At 42.6% G+C, this 22,563-nt stretch overlaps 1 protein-coding gene across 2 annotated transcripts in view; it reads left to right on the top strand.

Annotated features, from left to right (window-relative positions):
- The window catches only part of ZNF385C (zinc finger protein 385C), a 526,232-nt gene that overhangs the window by 24,119 nt on the left and 479,550 nt on the right, over window positions 1-22,563 (top strand). Inside the window, exon 3 of one of the 2 annotated variants that reach the window (XM_068263755.1) lies at window positions 12,394-12,440. The exons of the other annotated variant lie outside the window; for it this stretch is intronic. Within the exon in view, the coding sequence (XP_068119856.1) occupies window positions 12,433-12,440 (8 nt within the window). The 5' untranslated portion in view covers window positions 12,394-12,432. The remainder of the gene's footprint in view (window positions 1-12,393; window positions 12,441-22,563) is intronic. 2 annotated transcript variants of the gene reach the window in all.

The following is a 22,563-nucleotide window of genomic DNA, read 5'->3' as shown; positions in this document are numbered from 1 at the left end:
AAGCCCTCGGGTGAGTAGATCTATTTACTCAACGGGCTGAGACAGGGGGGGGGGAGATCGGGAGGAAGGGGGGATGAGGGGGATAGGCCACCCACACAACCGCCATAGAAGGGGGATCCCCCCGCCCCCACAGAGGGGGATCCCCTGCCCGCACAGCCACCATAGAAAGGGGTTCCCCCCGCCTGCACAGAGGGGGATCCCCCGCCAGCACAGCCTCCGCATACAAGGGGGAACCCCTGCACATTCTCTGCCCCGCTGGCTGCCCAGGGATTCCCTAGAGTGGCTGGATGCTTGCTCTGCACACTGTGGGTAGCACAGATCGCTACCCACAGCGTGCTAGGAAGGGGGGGATCAGGAGGGGGGGGACATCTGGCTACCTATATACCTGGCTAAACACCTGGCTCACTATATATCTGGCTGCACATCTGGCTACCTATACATCTGGCTAACTATACCTGGCTGCACATCTGGCTACCTATACATCTGGCTATACATCTGGGTCTTATACTCACCATTGGCGTGCTGATCCCTCGTCGCGTACCTCTGATAGCTTCCCCAGTGTCTTCTTCCATGTCCCTTGGCGGATTTTGCTTCTCCCTCGGCGAACACATTTCCCCCACTGATCGGCGTTGATGACACCAGGGTCACACAGCATCATCAACATCTTGCAGAAAACATTTTTTTTATTGAATTCAATACAATAACCTGTATTGAATTCAATATAAAAAAAAACTTGATTGCAAAAAAAAATTGGTTGAAAATTATTGGAAATTAATTGAAACACTTTTTGCACGGAAATCCTGGGGAAATTGAACGCCAGGGTTAATGGCACTTTTAAATGCAGTTTAACTGTCAAAATATAGTAAGATGCCAGCCAGCCTCCCTACTTGCTTGCACACTAACAACTGTTGTTCAGGAAATGCTTTAACCCTCCTGGCGGTATAAAAAAATCTGCCAGGAGGGAGCGCATCAGTTTTTAAAAAATTTTTTTTACCCTATATCATGTAGGCTTGCTACATGATAGCCGCTGCTCAGCGGCATCCCCCCGCCCTCTTCGATCGCCTTCTGCGATCTCCGATTGCGACGGGGCGGGATGACGTGACCGACGTCACTGACGTCGGGACGTCATTGGGAGTCCTGGGCCACCCCTCGGCGCTGCCTGGCACTGATTGGCCAGGCAGCGCACGGGGTCTGGGGGGGGGGGGGCGTGCGGCGCGACGGATAGCGGCGATCTAGCAAAGTGCTAGCTGCGTCCAGCAAAAAAAAAATTAAACAAATCGGCCCAGCAGGGCCTGAGCGGCACCCTCCGGCGGCTTACCGCCAAGGAGGTTAAAAAAAACAAAGAAAACCTTGAGAACCCCCCATGAGGTTATGGGAATAGTCCAAAAACTCTCGGTTCTGTCAGTTTTTCACTTCTTACTGTTTCTCGCTGGAGTGGTCCAGTCTCCATGGTCACATTACATATTATATAAGTGAGGGTTTCAGTATTTCATTACTTAGCAGATTTTTTTTTTTTGCCTTAAATCCAGTTAAAGTCTGCGGACTCTCTTACAACATAGCACGTAGAATGCTTTAGTAAATCAGGCCCTCGGTGTGCATGTGATTTATTCTTTCTACACTTAACTAAGCGGTAATGATAGCAAAGCTTGGTAGGGGTACTTTATCAAATAAAAAGTTTTCCTTAGTGCCAAACCTCAAGAAAGAGCTGCGCTGCAGATTCAGCACCATGGAAAGCTCCTGCTCTGTGGTAACTGAACCAGTAAGGGCCATGTTGCACTGACATAACCACCTGTAAGCTGCTTTGGTGCACCCGGCACTGTGACGCAGGCGCCGAGGGCAGTTAAGAGGCGCCCCGTCTCCTGAAGGCCCAGCTGAGAGCAGCTGCAGCTACTCTCAGACGTCACGCCGTTCTTTGTTGCCATGTAAAATCAACACCTATTAGAATACTGACATGCATAGTGTTACACACGTCCATTTGTCTGCATTTATTTGCAGATTAAAGGAGCTTAGTGGCTGGCAGATCGGAGGCTGAACCCTTTCAGATTCCTGTGTTATATTAATATATGACCTTTTCCAACTAATTGCCGACAATTTTTCAAGAGGCACTGTAGTGACATATAGTACAACGCAGTAACTTATTCCAGATACCCCCTTATAAGTATTCTGGGAGAGCAGTTATATTTTCTACCAGCCTTAGAACTCTCAGTAACAAACATTACGCAGAGGTCACCTGACAGGACTAATTATGTCGCCACCTGTGTTAAATTTCAGAATGTAAATTAGGAAGAGGAAAGATTTCACTAGGGCAAAAACTGTCAGCAGTTTGTGTTTGGACTTTTACCTGATTGCCTCAATAAAGGATTGCTTATACTTTATTGGACATTGTGCAGAACACTTTTTTTCTTTTGGTGATGCTGAGTCCAGTGCTATGGAGTCGCATTCAAAGAGTCGGAGCAATTTCTGGGTACCTGGAATCAGTCGGTGGTATCATAAACGGAGGAGTCAGAGTCGGATGATTTCTCTACCCACTCCATAGCCCTGCAAGGGCTGTGGAGTCAGAGTCAAGGAGTAAGAGCAATTGTAGGTACCTGGAGTCAGTCGGTGGTTTCATAAACAGGAGTCGGAGTCAAATGATTTTTGTACCAATTCAACAGCCCTGGCTGTGTCCACCTTCTCGAATATTGCGAAGATGTCATCATGCAATGTTCCACACTGTGGATGTGTGTGGACAGGAAGGGAGCTGTAGAGTGCTCCAGAGTGTTTGACTGACAGTTGTATGTTGCTTTGGTGCATTCTTACTGTCATTGTAAGGGAGAACAGGTACTCTTTCAGAGCCAGGAAAAAAGTCATTTGGCATGCCATGTTGATTCTTTATGCTTCTTAGTAGCAAGACTGGGAAGACAGGTTCCGAAGGAGGAACTGTTGTTTTTTCCATGGGAAAAACAAAGTCCCTAGGAGGGTTATTGCTGTAAATTAACTGGACTGAAGTTATTCCAGTATATTGAAGAAAGTCCTGTGAGAAGACATCAATTGAAGAAGGAATGGATGTAAGTAAAGAAATGTAATTGACATCCTAATGGAAAATTCTTGACTTTAGGCAGAGGATAGTGGGAAGAGCAATGCATTCTATGCCTATGTCTCTGGCTGAGCCTCTTAGGATTACAGTCCAGATGGTAAGAACTATATGAGCATTTATTGTTTACTATTTCAAGCACTGTCACAATGCTTGTGTAAAATGCAGGACTACTCAAGCTGAACAGCTAAATACATCGTAGCAATATCTATACTAGACATATTTTACTTATCAGAGGATTTATAATCTGACACATGTACCACAAATGTGAATCATCAGTGCTGTTCTGTATGTCTGCAGCTGACTTCATAGCCTGCAGTTCTGCAGGGCCTATGCCATTTCCTCATGACACTACTAATACCCATCTTAAAATCTTATAAGGTCCCTTTCACACATAACAGAATTAGCATGCGATTTGCATTTTTTCTAAGCCGGTTCACATGTACGTCGAACTGGCTTTATTGCGGCGCTTGGCAATTGTCAATCAAGTGCTGTCCATTCAAATGATTGAACATCACATTTTGAACGTCCTTACCAGCTTTTCCCCTTGTTCGCACAAACGCCGCTCTTGATCTCGCCGTTTTCCATCATCACGTTTCCTCCTAGATGCTGCATCGCGTGTCCAGTGTCGATTAAGTGCGGTGCTTACTTAATCTATCCCTAAATCCATCATCCGTCATTGGCTGGCAGAGAATGATTGATATTTTATTTGATTTAAAAGTTGCCATTTAAAAAAAGAATACTTCTGCAAATTAGCACTTATAAATATTAAGGGAAACGTATGTTTTTTTTTTATTATCATGACTGATGTTCTGATAACTACCCAGTGTAAGTGACAGTTACATAGGACAAAGTCATTTCTAGTGTACTTAGCTCTGGAATAAATGCACCTCTTGTATGTATGCATACACGTGTTTTATAATTTCTCGGGATAGACGTAATTTCATCTCTACAACTTTAGTAAGTCGTTCCCAGTAGCTCACTGGCATTACTATCTGTTTGATTCTGCTTGGCGACATTGCAGGTCCACTTTTAAGGGATGAAAGGTGATAAGTGATCACCATAGACTGAACTGTAAACACATCAACATACACCCCGAGCTTATTGAGCCATTAGCAATTATATACAGAGTATTCGTTCATCAAAAAGCTATGTTATTCTGAGTGATGTAACCTGCATTGTTTCATATGGCAGCTTGTTTGGAAAGTTAGATCTCCAGTTCATCCTGGTATTTCAGTGAGGATCTTGCAGCACGTGGCAGCAAGAGGAGGCCACCAGCGATATATTATTAGGTGCCTCTTTAATACAATCACGTGGATCGCTGCCTCTTTTTCCAGAAGGAATTCAAAGTTTTTCAACTATGATAGCTGGATGGCTAAGTATCCTCTCAAGATTGCCAGAGCTAACGAGTGCTGGGTACAGGCCCACATTAAAATTGGAATCTGGAATCTTAAAGCCTGGACGTTTATCAAAGAGGGCAATTGTTGGGCTGGGCATGCCAGAGAATGTTTTGAGTGTTCTACAGACCAGGAGTTGTGTACAGACATACAGTGGTCACAGTTTGAAGAGCCCTTGCTGCAAGCCAAGTCAGCAAAGTGATGATTTCTCAGAAGGGAAGGGAAAAGTGGCTCCTTAATCCAATTCACTTTCAGTAAGGTGAAAGTGTCAAGATCAGAAGGGGAGTAACTGGCCAGCGCCCACACATCTCGGCAGACCCAGGATTACGCTGGTCTACTCGGGCCCTTTCAGTATTGCATAATACTTTAATATACTTCATTTAATAGCACGGTTTAATATTTTACATATGTTTGGGTGAGGTGCAGTGATGTTTCCCTCCGTCTATTATGTAGATAATGGATTCCATTCATTTTGGTATGTCTGCTTAAAATTCATTTTACCTATATATACCTATATATTTGACCATTTTAAGTGAAGACTCAAGTAATAAGTTAACATATGAGACAAGTGTGGTGATGTTTCCCCCTTGAGTACGTTTACAGTATTTCCGCTCACTATTGCTGTCATATTCCTCTAAAGAAATGGCCATGCCCATCCATTAAGACTGCCATGTTCCTCTGTTAGTATTGTAGTGTATCCCCCTAGGTATCGTCATTAGTACCCATGTTCTGTCATAAGTATGGCCCTCGCTATCCACTAGTATTTCAATGTTCCCTTACATGTATAGCCATGTCCACCCAATAGTATTATTATTCCTTCACAAGTATGGGCATGTCCACCTACTTAGTATCCTTTTTCCCTCAAAGGTATGGTCATGTCCACCCAATAGTATTATTGTTCCTTCAAAGGTATGGGCATGTCCACCCACTAGTATCTATGTTCCCTCACAGGTATGACCATGTCCAGCCACTAGTATCCATGTTCCCTCACAGGTATGAATATGTCCATTAAGTAGTATCTCCATGTTCCCTCACAGGTATAGCCATGTCCACCTACTAGTATCCATGTTTCCTCACAGGTATGGGCATGTCTACCCACTAGCATCCATGTTCACTCACAGGTATTGGCATGTCCCCCCACTAGTATCCACATTCCCTCACAGGTATGGCCATGTTTAACCGCTAGTATCTCCATGTTGTCCACCCACTTGTAACCATGTTCCCTCACAGGTATGATCAAGCCTACCTACTAGTATCCACATTCCCTCACAGGTATGGGAATGTCCACCTACTAGTATTCATGTCACCTCATATGTATGGGTGTGTCCACCCACTAGTATCCATGTTCCCTCACAGTTATGGCCATGTTCACCCACTAGTATCTCCACCTCTCCTCACAGATATGGCCATGGCCATCCACTAGGATTGCCATGTTCCTCTGTTAGTATTGTCGTGTATCCCACAGGTATCGCCATTGGTACATATTGTCAGTTACAGGAATGACCATGGCCACCCACTAGTATTTCAGTGTTCATGTAATTTTCATGTAATTTTTGCATTTACGACTCTGATAGTTAAGAAAATTTTTTGGGTAATCTTTATTTTGCATAATTTTCTCAAGTTATCCAAAATACATTCAAGGAATCAACTAACATGTAGGCATGAGAAAACACAATTCTTCACAAGTGCATTGAAGTCTATAGGCATGAGAAAGTAAAATTTTTGCTTAAGTACGAGTCATGGTGAAATTACACATCATGGTTACAATGTGTTTCCATGTGTCATTCTCCATGGGAAAAAAATTGTATTTGATATCCAGTTTTAAATAAAAAAAAAATAGTGTGAAGAGTACATGTCACCCCCCGATAGTTTCTTAATTTTTCTTAATTATTATAATTTTTTTTCTCAAGTACTGTATATATTTTAATAAGATCTGTGCACATGCAATCAATGAAATGAATGGCTGTGCAGTGCTGCAGTTTAGTACAGGAGACACATTCACAACTGTTATATGTAATAGCATTGATCTGTTATAGTAGTCCATTGCCTGCCTGTCTGCTGCTGTGAGCTGGTCGTTCATCTCAGATATACTCTAAATACATTTGGGGAAATATATGGCAAACTTCTCATATACTGTACTCTAAGGCTGGTTTTACAGCTGAGGAAATCGCTGCAGTGCAATGCGCAGCCCCATCGCACCGCAACACCAAAACTAGATTCATATGACCCTTTACCAGAGTGCGCCGACAGGGTCATATGCCTAGTGCCGCCACCCCCACAACTCCTCCCCTACCCCGCACGTTGTTTGCATGCCCTTCTCCGCTTGTCATTGACTCACGCTCAGTGACGTACTCCCTGCTGGACAGGAAGTACATCACTGTGATTCCCGGCTTCCCCGTCGTATTAGCTTGCGCACCACACTACCGGCGCCAACAAATTATACATTTCTGCATCATCCATTGACTTCCTGTATTCCGTTGCTGCAGAAGTCTCACGGTAACAAACTGTTGACTTTTCGGCGAGTCGAGAACTACCAGCACAACACAGCGGTTAGTAACTAGGCCCCATAGACTTTCATTGCTGTTGCTTTACCATGTGCAGAAAGGGAAACGCAACACAAAGAAAAGTCGCCTAGTGTGAAAAGGATCTAAAGCAAACCTGAACTGAAAATGCTGTAAACTTATGAGATAATTCTATGTGTTGTAGTAATGATAAAATAGACCATTCATATTCATTTGATATTCATTCGGTCCCATTTTCTTATTTTCAATGTGAGGGCTTCATTTCTAAGACTGAATTCTAAACGGCAGCCATGACTGTGTGATATAAATGATGCTTCATTCAGCTGCAAAATGGAATTAATAATCGTTTTGTTAAACTATTCAGCCATATACTTCTATGACTTAGGACCGTTGTGTGTTTTGAAACATGTTGGCAATTTAGTTTTATCTGCATTAATAAAGGCTTTAAACTACATTGGTCATTGAAAGGAACCCCTCTTCTTCAAAACTCAGTTATCAGCAGTGTTTCTGCAGCCTAATAGAAGTCATTTGGTTTTTTTTACTTTTTAAGAGAGTCTGGACTGAATTTGACTGCTGCTCAAATATCTTATTTTTTTATAGGTACAGCACAGGTTTTTTTTTTAACTCTTGGAGTCCTCCCCCCCCCCCCCCCAAAAAAAAAAAACCCAGACAAGTTGTTAGTAGGAAAAAGGTATGTGTGGAAATTAAGTAGTGAGAAGGAATTAACCAAAATTTTTGTTTGCAGATGAATTCCTGAGGTCAGGTACATGTCAAAGATGACTATTAACTCCGAGCAGGCAACGTTTTTCAGTTTAACTCATGCTATCTAATGAGTCAGAGACAGACAGCTGGCTGCAGAGGAGTTAAATTTTTTACAGAAAAATGTAATGTAAGGAGGACTAAACAGAGATATACTTTCTAGTGTTTATTCTTTTTTTGTTTCTCCATCCAGTAACAGATGCCAAGCTTTGCCATTTTCCTAAATATGCTCCTCATGCATTTTTTAGTCCTGAACACAATGAAAGTTAAAGAAAAAAAGCTCATTCCAGGAAAAAAATCATAGAGTACAGAATACAGCTAAATCAGACAGTACAGAATACAACTTTCATCCCACACTAATTTTATTTTGTGCACTAACTGAATTATACATATATTTCACACAGAAAAAGCAGGGCTGTAACTATTAAATGTCACTCTTGGGCCGGTGCAAAGGTAGGATGTGATGGTCACACTGGAAGGGGTGATCATTGGTCAATAATATTAGAATGGACAAATCACCAGAACAGCTATTATTAAAGAACAAAGGAAAAAGAGGAGGAAAACTTTTAGGGCCTGTTCAGACTATATGTTACTCAAAGTGTAGTATCTTATATACCTCAGGCCGCTAACAGGAACTTGAATCAAGGCACTAGAGGTCTGGAGGCTGTATGGATAGGTACGTGGCTACAGGCAAGAATAGCCACACAAAGGCTTTTATAATCTGGGTTTAGTTCCATAAATAATACTTATAATTGTATCAGATTGTCCTGAAAATATGTCTGTTTTCAGAATACCAGGTCTGAAACAAACACCCCCTTCATATCTGCGTGGCTGTTTTTGTGAAGAGGAGCCATTGCATAGTTCCACTTCCACCCGAAGATAATATTAAAAGCACTTCTTATGACTTTTGTGGCACATTGGTGTCATTCACACCACACAGGGCTTTTGTGCAGAGATATTGATGACTTACCGGATCCTCCAGTGCCTGAGCGTTAGCTATGTAAGTTGAGAATTGTGTTGTGTGATCCTTGTAAAAGTGGTGTTTTGAATGTTTGGCTCTCCTTTTCATCTCTGGTCTCTTTACAGTGAGGGGAACTATGTCCATCCATGTAATGCTAAGTTAAATAAAACTACTCTCCGAGTAAATCTTTAATACTCTCCCTCTTCCTTCAATACATGGAATTTCAGTGCCAGTTACATGATTACTGGTACTTAAGAGTCCTACAAAAGAAGTGAGGACATCTTTACCATAGTGATGCAGACAGCAGTAAAAATTTGACAGATGTTTAAATTTCTAACACTTCCCCTTACCTGCTGCAGAAGAAAATTTACTTTAAAGGGGCACTATGGTGAAAAATTGTAACATTTAAAATATGTGCAAACATAGACAAATAAGAAGTACATTTTTTCCAGAGTAAAAATTGAGCCATAAATTACTTTTCTCCTATGTTGCTGTCACCCACAGTAGGTAGTAGAAATCTGACACAACCAACAGGATTTGGACTTGTCCATCTCTGCATGGGGAATTCTCAGCAAGGCTTTTATTCTTTATTAAGATATTCCCTAAAAAGGATTTAAACAATGATGCTACCAGCTTCCCTGCTCGCTACACAGTTTTTTGGCAGTTGGACAGAGCAACTGCCAATTACTAAGTGCTTTTGAAAATAAACAAAACCCTGAGAATCCCCCATGAGGAGATGGGCTAGTTCAAAACCTGTTGGTTCTGTCAGATTTCTACTACCTACTGTAATTGACAGCAACATAAGAGAAAAGTGATTTATGGCTCATTTTACTCTGGAAAAAAACGTACTTCTTATTTGTATACGCTTGCACATTTTTAAAATTTTAAAATTTTTCGCCATAGTGCCCCTTTAATATCATTTGTTCTACAACACAATTCTAATTCAGGCCCAGTGGCTGAACCAAAGACTTATTACACAGGAAGTGTTCTTTTTATCTTGTGGAACAGCTAAAAATGATTCCTTCCCTGACAGGCCTGCTATATGGTGGGATATATCGAAAGTTCTTCTCTACATACCACATGCATAATATAAATTGTTCATATGGCTCATTCATTCTCTGAGTAGCGGTAACATAGGCAGCGCTTGGCGCGCTCTCTGCTCACTGTTCAGCTTTTACACCTTTTCATCAAAACACTTAATTGAGTTCATTTTGACCTAGCTGAAAATGGAATGCTTAGATACTGCATGCATTTTTACATTACCAAGATCCTTTTCTGTGCCTCTACAACTAGAAATAACAATAAATCCGTATTCACATATATTCCCATTTCTTTTCCAAATATACTTAGCGTCAGTAAATGTACTCTCGTCAGAGCCATCATGATGATGCTGTAAATGAATTGCAGTGTTAGATCTCTGGAGTATGATATAAATTGGGCCATTGTGTGTTGCTCAGGTGGAAAAAAATAGGTTTAGTGCTTAGAATAAATTGGGAAAACAAAGGCCATAAAACAGAATATTCAGAAAATATAACGAAGGATAAAATATTTGCTTCAGATATAAAGAAGGCGCATGTAATGGGCCAGAAATGTAATGAGGCACAGGAAATGGGCTTTACGTGAGCATGTAAGGGTATGCAGGAATGGAGACACGCAATAGAGGATAGGTAACATGAGAGGGATATGGAGAAGGCACGAGGTAAAACATAAAGTTTCACAAAGTCACTGTGTCACTGCGTTGCACAATTTTCTACTGTCTATAACCTATATATGGTAGCATGACCTTTTCTTACCAGAACATGCTACGTGCACTGCTTATGGTAACCTACAGCCATCCCTAACCTCAAGCCTGTGTTTCACTGCGTCACACTGAACAATCTATGCGTACACTTTGTTGTACTGCTCTTTATCAATTACATTGAGCACCCACCATCCAATTTAGAGGTGATCATTACCTCTGCAGCACCTAGAGGAGGAGGACCTACATGAGCCCTTTTGATTCAGGGGCCCTGGTACAGTCGCAACCTCTGCTTCCCCTATTGCTACAGCAGGTGACTTCATTGCATAATTGTACAAATTAATAAACTGCATTTATCATCAAGGCCAGATTTATACTTTTTTTTGCCCCTAGGCCAAGTACATTGGGGCTCCCCATCTTTGTACTGCAGACCCTCTCTTTTTTGCACAGCTCTCCAAGAAATCACCTTCCCTTTTCATGTGTTGCTCCACATTTTCAGCCTTATCTTTCATATGTAGCAACCCTTATTACATAGGGCTGCAGCCACCCAAGGCCCAGGCCTATGCAGCCTTTCCAGAAATCTGATCATCATAAGCCCCTGTTCCTGAGCACTGCAAAAAAAAAGTGAATGGTATTATTTACTTAGGGCCCGTTCACACCTAGAATCGTAGTATTGGGGGAGTGATTTTTCCGCTATTAACGCGGAAAAATCACTGGACACTGCGGCGGTTTTGGAGCGATTGCGATTAGCGTGCTTAGCACGCTAATCACAATCGCTAATCGCGAAACGCAAATCGCTGGCAAACCGCTACATAAAGCGCGTTTGCGGTTATCGCTAACCGCAAACGCGGCAGTGAGAACACTGCCACTTGCTACAATGTGTAGCGGTTTTTAAAAATCCGCTAGCGGTTTGCTATGAGCGGGAATCGCGTGATTCCCGCTCAGGTGTGAATGGGCCCTCAGGGAGCTTTTCTGCTTGAAGGTTATCATAAAGTGTGTTGCTATCTCCTTTTGATGGTACAGGTGGCTCTTCCTACAACAAAATAACAAGAGTGCTGCATAATGAATACTTGCTAAGGATGAACATGCCCATGTATCCTGACCTACAAATTGGAATTTATGCTGGCAAATAAAAAGCCATTATCTGCCAATCACTTAGAAAGCATCAATATGAATATTTTACCTTTCATTTGATCACATGGTTTCTATTTCCTGGATCAGTTCTCCAAAAACAATGTATTCTTAAAGAGACACTGAAGCGAAAAAAAAAATATGATATAGTGAATTGGTTGTGTACTATGAATAATTACTAGAAGATTAGCAGCAAAGAAAATATTCTCATACTTTTATTTTCAGGTATATAGTGTTTTTTCTAACATTGCATCATTCTATAATATGTGCAGATTACACAACACTCAGCATTCAAAATGAGTCTTTCAGAGCAGTCTGTGAAGTAATGACCTCTCCTCTAGCAGAGGAAAAGTAAATAGTCCAGGAACAGTTGAGATAATAAAAGTCAGATAACAGCCCTCTCCACGACTAACTTAGTCGGAGAGCTTAATGGCTTGTTTGCATAGAGATAACAACTGGAGTTTCTCAACTCTTCCTGTACTGGAAACAATTACACTGATGTATCTGATCTTAATGTTTTATTTCTTAGCTGTACTACACATACAAATCATAATATCATCATTTTTTTTCGCTTCAGTGTCTCTTTAAGGAGAATTCATGGAAAAATGTGTCATCAAATGCATCAGGTGATCAAATTGTACTTCTCTGATTGGCTGGTCGAGAGCTTTGATCATAGCTCACTTCTGCCTCCCTGTAGCCCATACAGGAAGCAGAAGTGAGAAACAATCATATAATTGTCACAGCCATTAGACATTTGCAAATCAACCATCTGATGAAACTGGTCATGTGAGTCTCCCTTTTTTCTCCTATAGGAGAAACTCTCTGAAATTGGTTATTTCTGGTGCCAGGATATGTGTAGGTGAGTTTATTTCATCATCTTAAAAAGAGACATTTCATTGCAAGAACAAGAATAAACAGCTTTATCAATGCTTTTATCAGTGACTTTCTGTAAAGCAATGGTTTCCCTTGGCTAGGAGAAATGAATAAGAGCTTCTGAGATCCTGAGAGGAAAATGTAATGCTTTTAGCCTAGTTGCTCTTTCCTCACCATTCACTGAGTACAGGTAGCTTTTCTATCACTCCTGCCATTTATCATCTGATTTCCAGCCTTTCAAATCAGCATTTGCTATACATGCAGCTTATTATTGCATTCTGAAAGTTTATCAAACATTGCTGCCTTATCAATAAAACATGCAAATTGCTAAATTGTCTTCTCCATCGCTCTGCCAGTCTGTGATTAGTCTAACCCAGATTTTTTTAAGGCTGTGAGATACAAAAAATGTCACCTATATTAGACACAGGTCAGAATGTTAGATTAGCTATTCAGTGTATGTATTATGTTAAAGCAAAACAGAAATTTGCCTTCCTAAAACAGAATGTATTTGTGATTATTCAGGTTGGTGTGAGCTTATGAGTTCTTCCATAATGCATCACAACTGTATAGCCAAGTTGTCCATTTGTTGTCCCTGTAAGCTAAACACACCTCCAGAACCGCTGGAATGCAATGATGTGTCAGCTTGTTAATTGTACAGAGTCACAATAATCCAGCATGCATACAGACTGTTTCGGACTGGTTGATCCTTATCAGTGCATGGCATAGATTAGTATGGCTTTATGAGGTAGGATTTGAAACACCCAGTGTTACAGATTGCTCAGTAAGCTCATGGTGAACCAGAATTCCCAGGAGTGTGTAAGAAGCTAAAAAGGACCAAAAAGCCCTCTTACTAAAAACCCTATGCAAAACAGAAATTAGCCTTCTTAAAACAGAAGGCATTTGCAGTTATTCAGGTTGGAGTAAGCATATGAGGTCTCCCACAATGCATCACTGTTGAATATGAAAATTGTCCCTCTGTTGTTCCTGAAAGCTAAACACACCTCCAGAACCGCTGGAATGCAATAGTTCACTGCATATTCTCTGTTTGCCGCTCTGGAACCCTCCCCTCATAGCTCCCGCATCCACCCTTCTGCCATGCTCCAGGCACATGTCTCTTCGTTCTGCCTCCATCACAGAGCTGACCAATCACTTGGGGGAGGGGTAGAGAGGCAGAGGTACATGCTCTGTGAACAGAGCAGTAAGTTGAATGTTGACTGGTGGCATCCAGGGCCGGCCCGCCCATGAGGCGGGGTGAAACTTTTGCCTCAGGCGGCACTTCTGGGGGGGGCAGGAAGTGACGTCAGTGGAGCTACGCCGCAGGAAGTGACGTCAGTGGAGCGCACGCTGGCCTGGAAAGAGGAAGAGGTGAGTAATCCCCGCCCGTTGCCTCTTACGAATAGCTGCAGCCACAGCACGGACCTTTTTAAAGCTGGAGGGGAGCGGAGGACGGGGGACCCAGGCGAGGGAGGGGGGGGGGTCCGACCCCCCTCCCCGCCGCTAGGCCCAATACCCCCTTCCTGCCCGCTATCCCCTCCAGCTCGGGCGGCCCCCCACAACAACGGCTTGGGGGGGGGGGCGGCGGCGATTTCACTGAAAATTGCCTCAGACGGCAAAAAGTCTAGGGCCGGGCCTGGTGGCATCACGACAAGGGGAATTTGGCAAGTAGTGCAATATGACTCCACAATCACCACTTCTGTCAGCACAAGCACCTTGGGCCCATATGTCACACGTTTTCTGTGAGCACCCACCATGGGCTCCCTTGTCTGAGACTACTAATCCCCCCCCCCATATCTGTCAGCCCCCACAATTGGCCCCTATTTCGGTCAGCACCTACCATAGCCCTCCATCTCTGTCAGTAGCCACCAGTGGTATTGTCCCTATTTTCTGTCAGCACCTATTTTATGCCCTCTATTTATGTCAGGCAGTTTGGGCCTCTAACGTTGGTTAGCGGGCAGTTTTGGTCCCTTATCTCACTATAAACCTCTGTCTCTCAGAAGTGATCATTGATCTCACGTTGTCTTAAAATATTGTTCAAAAGGCACCAAAACCATTCATTGTCAGCTGTCTAAGGCTATGTCAAGGATCAGTAGGCACTACAAAGTTGGGGCTATACTACAGATCATACAAAGCTGGAGAAAAACTGTGAGGAGCAGAGATTTTGGGAAACTCCAGAAAGTTAGGAACAGATACTGCTGGCACTGGAACTTCTGCACCCTGTATTGGTCATTTGTCTGCGTACATTTACTCAAGACACTAATGAGTTTGGTAATTTTATATTGAAGTACCGATTTTATACTATTAAGTATGTAATACTTGCGTCAAACTCTTCCTAATTCCTTCTCTTACACTGACCCTACTACTCCCGCTAAACCTAACACTACTACCACTACTCACTGCCGATACACCTACCTCTAACATTAACATTCCAACCTCTAAACTCGATTTATTGATATCCCTTGGGATATGGGGAAGATACTTGCCATATTATTATTCCAACCTACTATCTTTGTATCTACTCATGTCATATCTATGGATTTGTTTAACTCAATTGTAGGGGTAAGATGGGCAGTGTAAAGGTTCCCATTAACCATACAATATTTTCCTCAGATGCGATCATTTGATCACATTTGCGGGATCGTAAGTAATCGGAAGGTAATTAATGATTGTTCCTATAAATGGGTCGATTAGGGCACTTTCTCTTTCCAGATACGATCATAAAATCTAGCATTTCAATCGACAAAATTCTGTATTCCAATCAACCATAGAGTTGCTTCATGATGATTTTCTCCATATACTATGCAATTTTCTGTACAATTCAATCGTAAAATTATGATTGAATGATTGCGTTTGAGGTAAATATTGTACTTGTTACTGGGCACCTTTAACACTAACCTTCTTACCCCTACAATTCAGATACCAAGACCAATAATATTATATGTGTAGATGTTCAGGCAGGGGTCACACTTGTCTGTACGTTTTCTGCACAGAAAAAAAGATTTCAACTGAGAACTCATGTTTATCAATGGGCTTGGTCACACATGAATGCAGTTTTAGTGCACAGAAAAAAAAACTGACAGCCTGCGGGATAATTCTGCACATTTTTTCAGTTTCCTCTATAAATTGCATTAGCTGCTATGGAAAAAAAAAACACTTAGAAAAAAGCGGCAGAGGTCACACTTGTCTTTCAGTTTTCTACACTTTTCAGAAAACTGAAGGACAAGTGTGACCCCTGCCTAAGATAGTAGGTTGGAATAATAATATGGTAAGTATGTTCCCTACATCCTAAGGGATATCAATATGTTTCAGAAATTGTGGGTCTCAGGGACTTTAAAGTGGATAGGTAAATAGAGTACTAAATTAATTTAATCATAGGTCAATTATTTTAAAAAATAACATTTTATTCCCAACATACTGTAGTTAAAACATGAATACAGTTTACTCATTTGAAAACATACATCAGTTTGCCAATGTAGAAAATCCATGCATAACAAATTGAACACAAATCGTTTCATTCCCAATAAGGGTATAGCAAAATACCAGCCTCTATTGAATAGGGGTGATAGGAGTAGTATATCCCCCTAATATACACCACAGAGGAGGCTTACAATTGAAGAAAAATCAATGCCTTTAAAGAGTTTGGTCGAGCACTTGGCTTAATGCATTTTGTGAACAAAATTTTCACTTTTTCAGGAGAAGTGGCCAGCCCCAAGGTGTAGTATAGCAGTAAATATACCCTACACATTCATGAAACAGACTTTAACCACTTCAGGATGAGAGCAACTTTCACATATCAGTGCTGTTCCCATTCATTCACCAATGACTTTATTACTACTTATCACACCTAAATGAGCTATATATTGTTTTTTTCAGGACAAATTAGGCTTTAAGCATGTGATCAATTTTTTTTAGTAATTACCTTATTTTCTATGCATTTTAAAGAGAAAATAAGGAAAAAAATAGAAAAAACACTACTTCTCCATTTACATTCAGTATATTATTATTATTATTTAGTATTTATATAGCGCCGACATATTACGCAGCGCTGTACAGTGTATATATATATATATATATATATATATATATATATATATATATATATATATATATATATATATCTTGTCACTAACTGTCCCTAAAAGGAGCTCACAATCTAATCCTTACCATTGCCATATGTCTATATTATGTAGTGTAAGTACTGTAGTCTAGGGCCAATTTAGGGGGAGCCAGTTAACTTATCCGTATGTTTTTGGAATGTGGGAGGAAACCGGAGTGCCCGGAGGAAACCCACGCAGACACGGAGAGAACATACAAACTCTTTGCAGATAGTGCCCTGGCTGGGATTCGAAGCAGGGACCCAGCGCTGCAAGGCGAGAGAGCTAACCACTACGCCACCGTGCTGCCCGTATAGCTTTAGAATAAATAGTGCTGACTATAAGTTAAACCCACACATTGTATTTGCTTATTCATCCTGGTTATTAAAAAATTTAGATTTTGTTCCCAGCACAACGTATGGTGACACTATTGTATTTGGAAAGATAGGTGTCTTTTTCTGTTCTTTTATTTTTTTTTCTTTCTCATTATACACTATCGATGATTACAAGACCTTATTTGCAAAAATAATAGTAATATATCCTTATGGCATACATATTTAAAAAGCCATGTTCCTAAGGTAACAATATATAGTTTTTCTTTTATATTCTGTAACTTTATCATTTTACAAGTCTTTTATTTTGGTACAATTTAATTGCATTTGATTCAGTTTGTGACTAAAAAGATACACAAGACATAGACCTCAACTCTAAAACTGTCTAAACTGTATTCTACTACTTATCACGGTTAAAATGTTACCACATATGTCTCTTGTAGTTTTCTTACAACTTTCCCAAGTTTGATTATAATTTTGAAAATTAATTTTTATGTTTTGATTGAGTTTGTCCGTACCTGTTTTTTATGTGATGGGGGTCCATGCTGTAAGACACACCAAAATGTATTCTACAACTCGTCATGGTTAAAACTATACCACATGTGCCACATTTAGTAACAAACTGGTGGTGCATTGGTCACAAATACAATGGACATATACATACGCCCTTTGTCATGAAGTGGTTAAAGAGGAATTCCAGTGAAAATAACGTAATTAACAAAAGTGCTCAATTTTTACAATAATTATGTATAAATGATTTAGTCATTGTTTGCCCATTGTAAAATCTTTCCTTTCCCTGATTTACCTTCTGACATTTATCATATGGTGACATTCTTACTGCTGGCAGGTGATGTCAGTGGAAGTAGCTGCTGCTTGCTTTTTTGGCAGTTGGAATCAGCTGTTATTTCCCACAATGCAACAAGGATCCCACGGTGTGATGTCCGCATCATGGTCCTGACATCACACTGAGGCAGGGGTTTCACCACAATATAAGCCATACAGAGCCCCCTGATGATCTGTTTGTGAAAAGGAAAAGATTTCTCATGGTAAAGGGAGTCTCAGCTACTGATTGGGATGAAGTGCGCCTGTGCACCACAAATGACGGGTGTACGCAATACGACCCATGTCACCCCTACACCTAACACTATTCCTCCTTCTCTTACTTACCAATGAAAGATTTCCACTTGCTGATCGTGATATCATTGCATCGGCACTTCCCGATCATCTTACTGTTGTGCTGCCGCTTGCCGATTCTGGAGGAGTGTGTTTCTGAGTGTGCCGAATGTAAGCAACCTGGCCCATTGCAGCCTATGGTACTGCACAGAACACCCCCTAATGCCTGTGCTTAAAGGATACCCGAAGGGACGTGACATGATGAGATAGACATGTGTATGTACAGTGCCTAGCATGCACATAACTATGCGGTGTTCCTTTTTTTTCTTTCTCTGCCTGAAAGAGTTAAATATCAGGTATTAAAGTTGCTGACTCAGTCCTGACTCAGACAGGAAGTGACTACAGTGTGACCCTCACTCCGTCAGAAGCAGAGAGAAAATGAATGCTGTATATGATTTTTTTTTGCCTATTTACGGAATATAGTAACTAGGATAGTTATGAGTTGTATCATTGGGTTTGTAGTGTCTTGCTAAATCTTTTGATACCAGTCTTGAGGGGCAAGGGGTACACTACAACCAAGTTATTAAACTTCTCAGGAACTGGACTCTCTACCCTAATCAAGTCTGATGTCATAGGAATTGTCATAATCTGAGGAATATTAATCTGTTATCCACCTAAATATGACATTTATCGTTTATGAGTTACAGTGTTTTACAATTTAAGCTCAAAATTCCCCTAGGAGGAGGTGGGCTGTCATTGGTGGGTAATTCAGAGGGGACAGGCGTTGCCACACCCCCAATCCAGCTTCATCAAAAGCACATTGCCAACAGGCGGACTTTAGTCCTCCAAATCCAATCTTCACAAGAGCATGCTGCTGCTAGCCAGAGGACCATGTGGTTAGCGGCAATCTTGTCTGAACTTTGCTCCTGAACTAAAACAAAGGAACTTTACGAGTTTTCCCAGAAAGGACATATTTCCACAAACTTAAGTATTTTCTTCCTTTTCTTTTTTTTACTTCGCTACTAATGTCTCTATAATTGTTGATTTTTAATGATTTTCTGTATATGTTAAATATTTATATTGCATTTTTAATAAACGACGCTAACGTCATTTATTTGTTCGGCTACACCTATTATTCAGCAACACAAAACTGAACTCTGGCTTCTGAAGAGTCGCTACTATTGTGGATAGCTAGATAAAATAGAGTGTGTTTAAAGGGGTTCTTTTGCGAAAAAAGTAGGCAGTTAAAAAATGTGACAGATGACAGGTTTTGGGCCAGTCCATCTTTTTAAGGGGGATTCTCGGGGCTTTCTTTGTTTTCAACAGCATTTCCTGAACAACAGTTTAACTGCCAAAATAGCAAGATACCAGCCAGCACCCCTAATCACTTGCACACTATTATGTCAGTTAAATTTTGCAACTGTTGTTCAGGAAATGCTGTTGAAAACAAAGAAAGCCCTGAGAATCCCCCTTAAAAAGATGGACTGGCCCAAAACCTGTCATCTGTCACATTTTTTAACTGCCTACTTTTTTCGCGAAATAACTACTTTAACCGTTTTCTATTTGCAGGTCTAGAGTCAGCCAGTCAGTGGGTTCCTGTGTCCCATGGTAACAGAGGTGGTGGCAGTTATACCCTGAAATAGTGTGTAAGTTGTATTACCGTAACTCACAGGCTCCCTTCTAGTCGGTCTGCTGCCAACATCCCTGCGGTTTCTGCGCACCGATTGCGACCACAGATTGCATTTTCTGTGTGCTGAAACTGATTGGAAGGCATTGTGCGGTCCGGCCACTAGGAGGCTTGTGACAGTGGTGGCAGCGGTGGGATCTTTGTGTTGTGCTGAAAATATCTCAGATAGCGCTATCAAATTAGCCCTGTCGAGAAACAAACTAATTTGTTGGTTGTAGCTGAATGCAATATATTTTTTATATATACAGAGAGACTGTGTAGCCAGTACCCCTCCCCAAAAGTTTTATTTTATTTGGCGTGAAAATGTCCAGGAACTACAAGAACATGTGCCAAGCAGATCTGGAAAATCTTTGTCAGCTGCGGGGCATTGACACCCTCCGCAAGACAAAGCAGAGACTTTGGTAACAGACTTGTTTCAATGGGATACCCAGCAACTGCGGGAGCGGGATGTGTCCACTGAGGACACCAGCCAATCTGACTCAAGTCGAGGGGAACCAGAGACTGAAGATCCTATGCGTACAGAGGTTGAGCATCCTGCGGGCCCTGCTGCAACAGTTATGCAGGAGACTGTCAGTATGGACCCCAGTCTCAGAGCTTCTTCGAGTACTCGCTTCGAACCGGCCAGTACTGACCCGGTAATGCAGCTGGCAGTACATGGCGGAGCGCGTGCGAGAGGAGCGACAGGATGCAAAAGTGCATGAAGAACGCAAAGCCACTGCAGAACGCCAAGCGCGAGAGGAACCCCAAGCGCGTGAGAAGCGCCAGGCGGCAGAAGCGCAAGAGGTGCGCCAAGCTGCTGCTACAGAACGGGAGCGCCAACAACAGCTTGAACTGAACATGGCCAAGGTGCAACAGGCCTGCCAGAGTTCATCGCCCAGCCTCCCTGCTGAGGGAGCCACCTCCCCTGTAAGTGCAAAATTTAAGTTTACTACTATTGAAAAAGACACTGACATTGACTTGTTGTTGCTATCTTTTGAAAAAGCATGCCGTCTGTATCATCTGTCCCAAGACCAGGGGGCCAGACATCTGACGCCTTTGCTGCGCTACAAAGCGCTTGATGCTTTCGCAGAGTTACCTGCAGAAAAAGATAATGATTATGCCGCTATAAAAGACGCTATCATTACTAAATATCAGCTGATGCCAGAAGCCTATCGCAAAAAGTTCAGGTCCTGGCAGAACAAATCTACTGACTCTTATCGAGATGTGGTCAGCAGTCTACTCACCCCACTCCACCAGTGGACTCTAGGCCTCACCAAAGGATCTTACGATGTCCTGGAGTACTTGATAGTCCTAGAACAGTTTCTAAACATTTGCCCTGCTGATGTATGACAGTTTGTGCTAGAGCGAAGCCTGCCTCAGCAACTGTCGCTGCAGACCTCGCTGAAACTTTTGCGACTACCCGGGTGCCTGACACATGCAGAACTGCACCATCCAGCTGGAGAGGAGGTCAGCCTAATACCCTGGCAGACTCTCCTGCCCCTGTGAGCCTTCCGCCACAGAGGCCACCCAGCGCAGCTGCTGCGCCCAGGCCTGCAGCACCTGAGGGGGTCACCTGTCACTACTGCCGCAAGCCCGGACACATGAAATCCGACTGTCCTGAGCGGAGGCAGACACCACAGGAGATGCAACCAGCCAGTGACCAACTGCCTGGATCATCAGATCTTGTTTTATTTTCCCATGGAATGGAAACCCGCGACTGAACCGACCAGCAGCAGCCTGTTAGAGTGAACGACAAGGTTGTCACCGGATTCCGAGACACCAGAGCCGACATCACGTTGGTTCACTCACACCTTGTTCCAGGGGAGAGCATCAGCTCCAACCGATCCTTTGCCCTAACTGGAGTACACCTTTTACACCCTTTTACACATAGCCCAAACGAGAGTGAAGCTCGACTGGGGGGTGGGGGTTCAAGAAAGGGTTGTTGGGGTTGTGGATGATATTCCGGTCCCTGTGTTGTTGGGGACCGATTTGGGCAAGCTTGTGTACTACTACGAAACTGCCGCAACTGCCTCGACGCTCACGGAAGGAGACGGACTCTCCGACCACCACCAGGTACTTTACACACTGGGGGGAGCACCAGGGGAGGTGGGTTGAATGTGCCCAGTTCAAGGGTACCGGGTTCCATAGTAGATGAGTCAAAGGTACCTGTGTTTAATGTACAAACTGTCTGTGATGAAAATCATCCTGTACCTGTCGCTGTCATTAATGCATGTGTCAATGATGTGAAGAATGTCAATTATTGTAATGCTAATGCTGTGCCTGTACTAGCAGTCACCCAGAGTGCTGCAGGGGTTGTGGGCTCAGTGCCGAACTCCTCATTCAGTACTGACCCCACGGATGAGAACTTTCAGCCGCTGGCCACATGTGACATGAGCCAGCTGGCTGAAACTGAAAGTGCTGCAAGGGTTGTGGGCTCAGTGCCGGACTCATCGTTCAGTGCTGACCCCAGCAGTGGGAAGTTTCAGCCGCTGACTTCATGTGACATGAGCCAGCTGGCTGAAACTGACAGTGCTGCATTCACAGCAGCGCTACAAAGTGACCCAAGCCTGGAGGCGCTCAGACAGCAAGCCTCTGAGCCCCTCGCAGATGGGATTGCTTTCAAGGTGTACTGGGAGGGTGGGAAATTGTACAGCGAGTCTGTGCAACCCACCGCTGGTAGATCACATGCGAATACCAAGTGGCTTGTGGTACCGAGTGCATTCAGGGGGCATGTACTGCACTCCGCACATGACGGCCCTCTGGCCAGGCACTTAGGGGTCCGCAAGACACTTGCCTGTATTCGGAAACAGTTTTATTGGCCCAGGATGAACAGGGAGGTAGCAAAATACTGCAAGGCATGTGCCGTTCATCAGGAGCTGGGAAGGTCCAGAGATTCCCGCGGGGTTC

The sequence above is a fragment of the Hyperolius riggenbachi genome, chromosome 12 (assembly GCF_040937935.1).
Source record: "Hyperolius riggenbachi isolate aHypRig1 chromosome 12, aHypRig1.pri, whole genome shotgun sequence".
Lineage (NCBI taxonomy): Eukaryota > Metazoa > Chordata > Amphibia > Anura > Hyperoliidae > Hyperolius > Hyperolius riggenbachi.
Note: the sequence above shows the minus strand (reverse complement) of the source record. Positions and strands in the feature narration are given on the sequence as shown.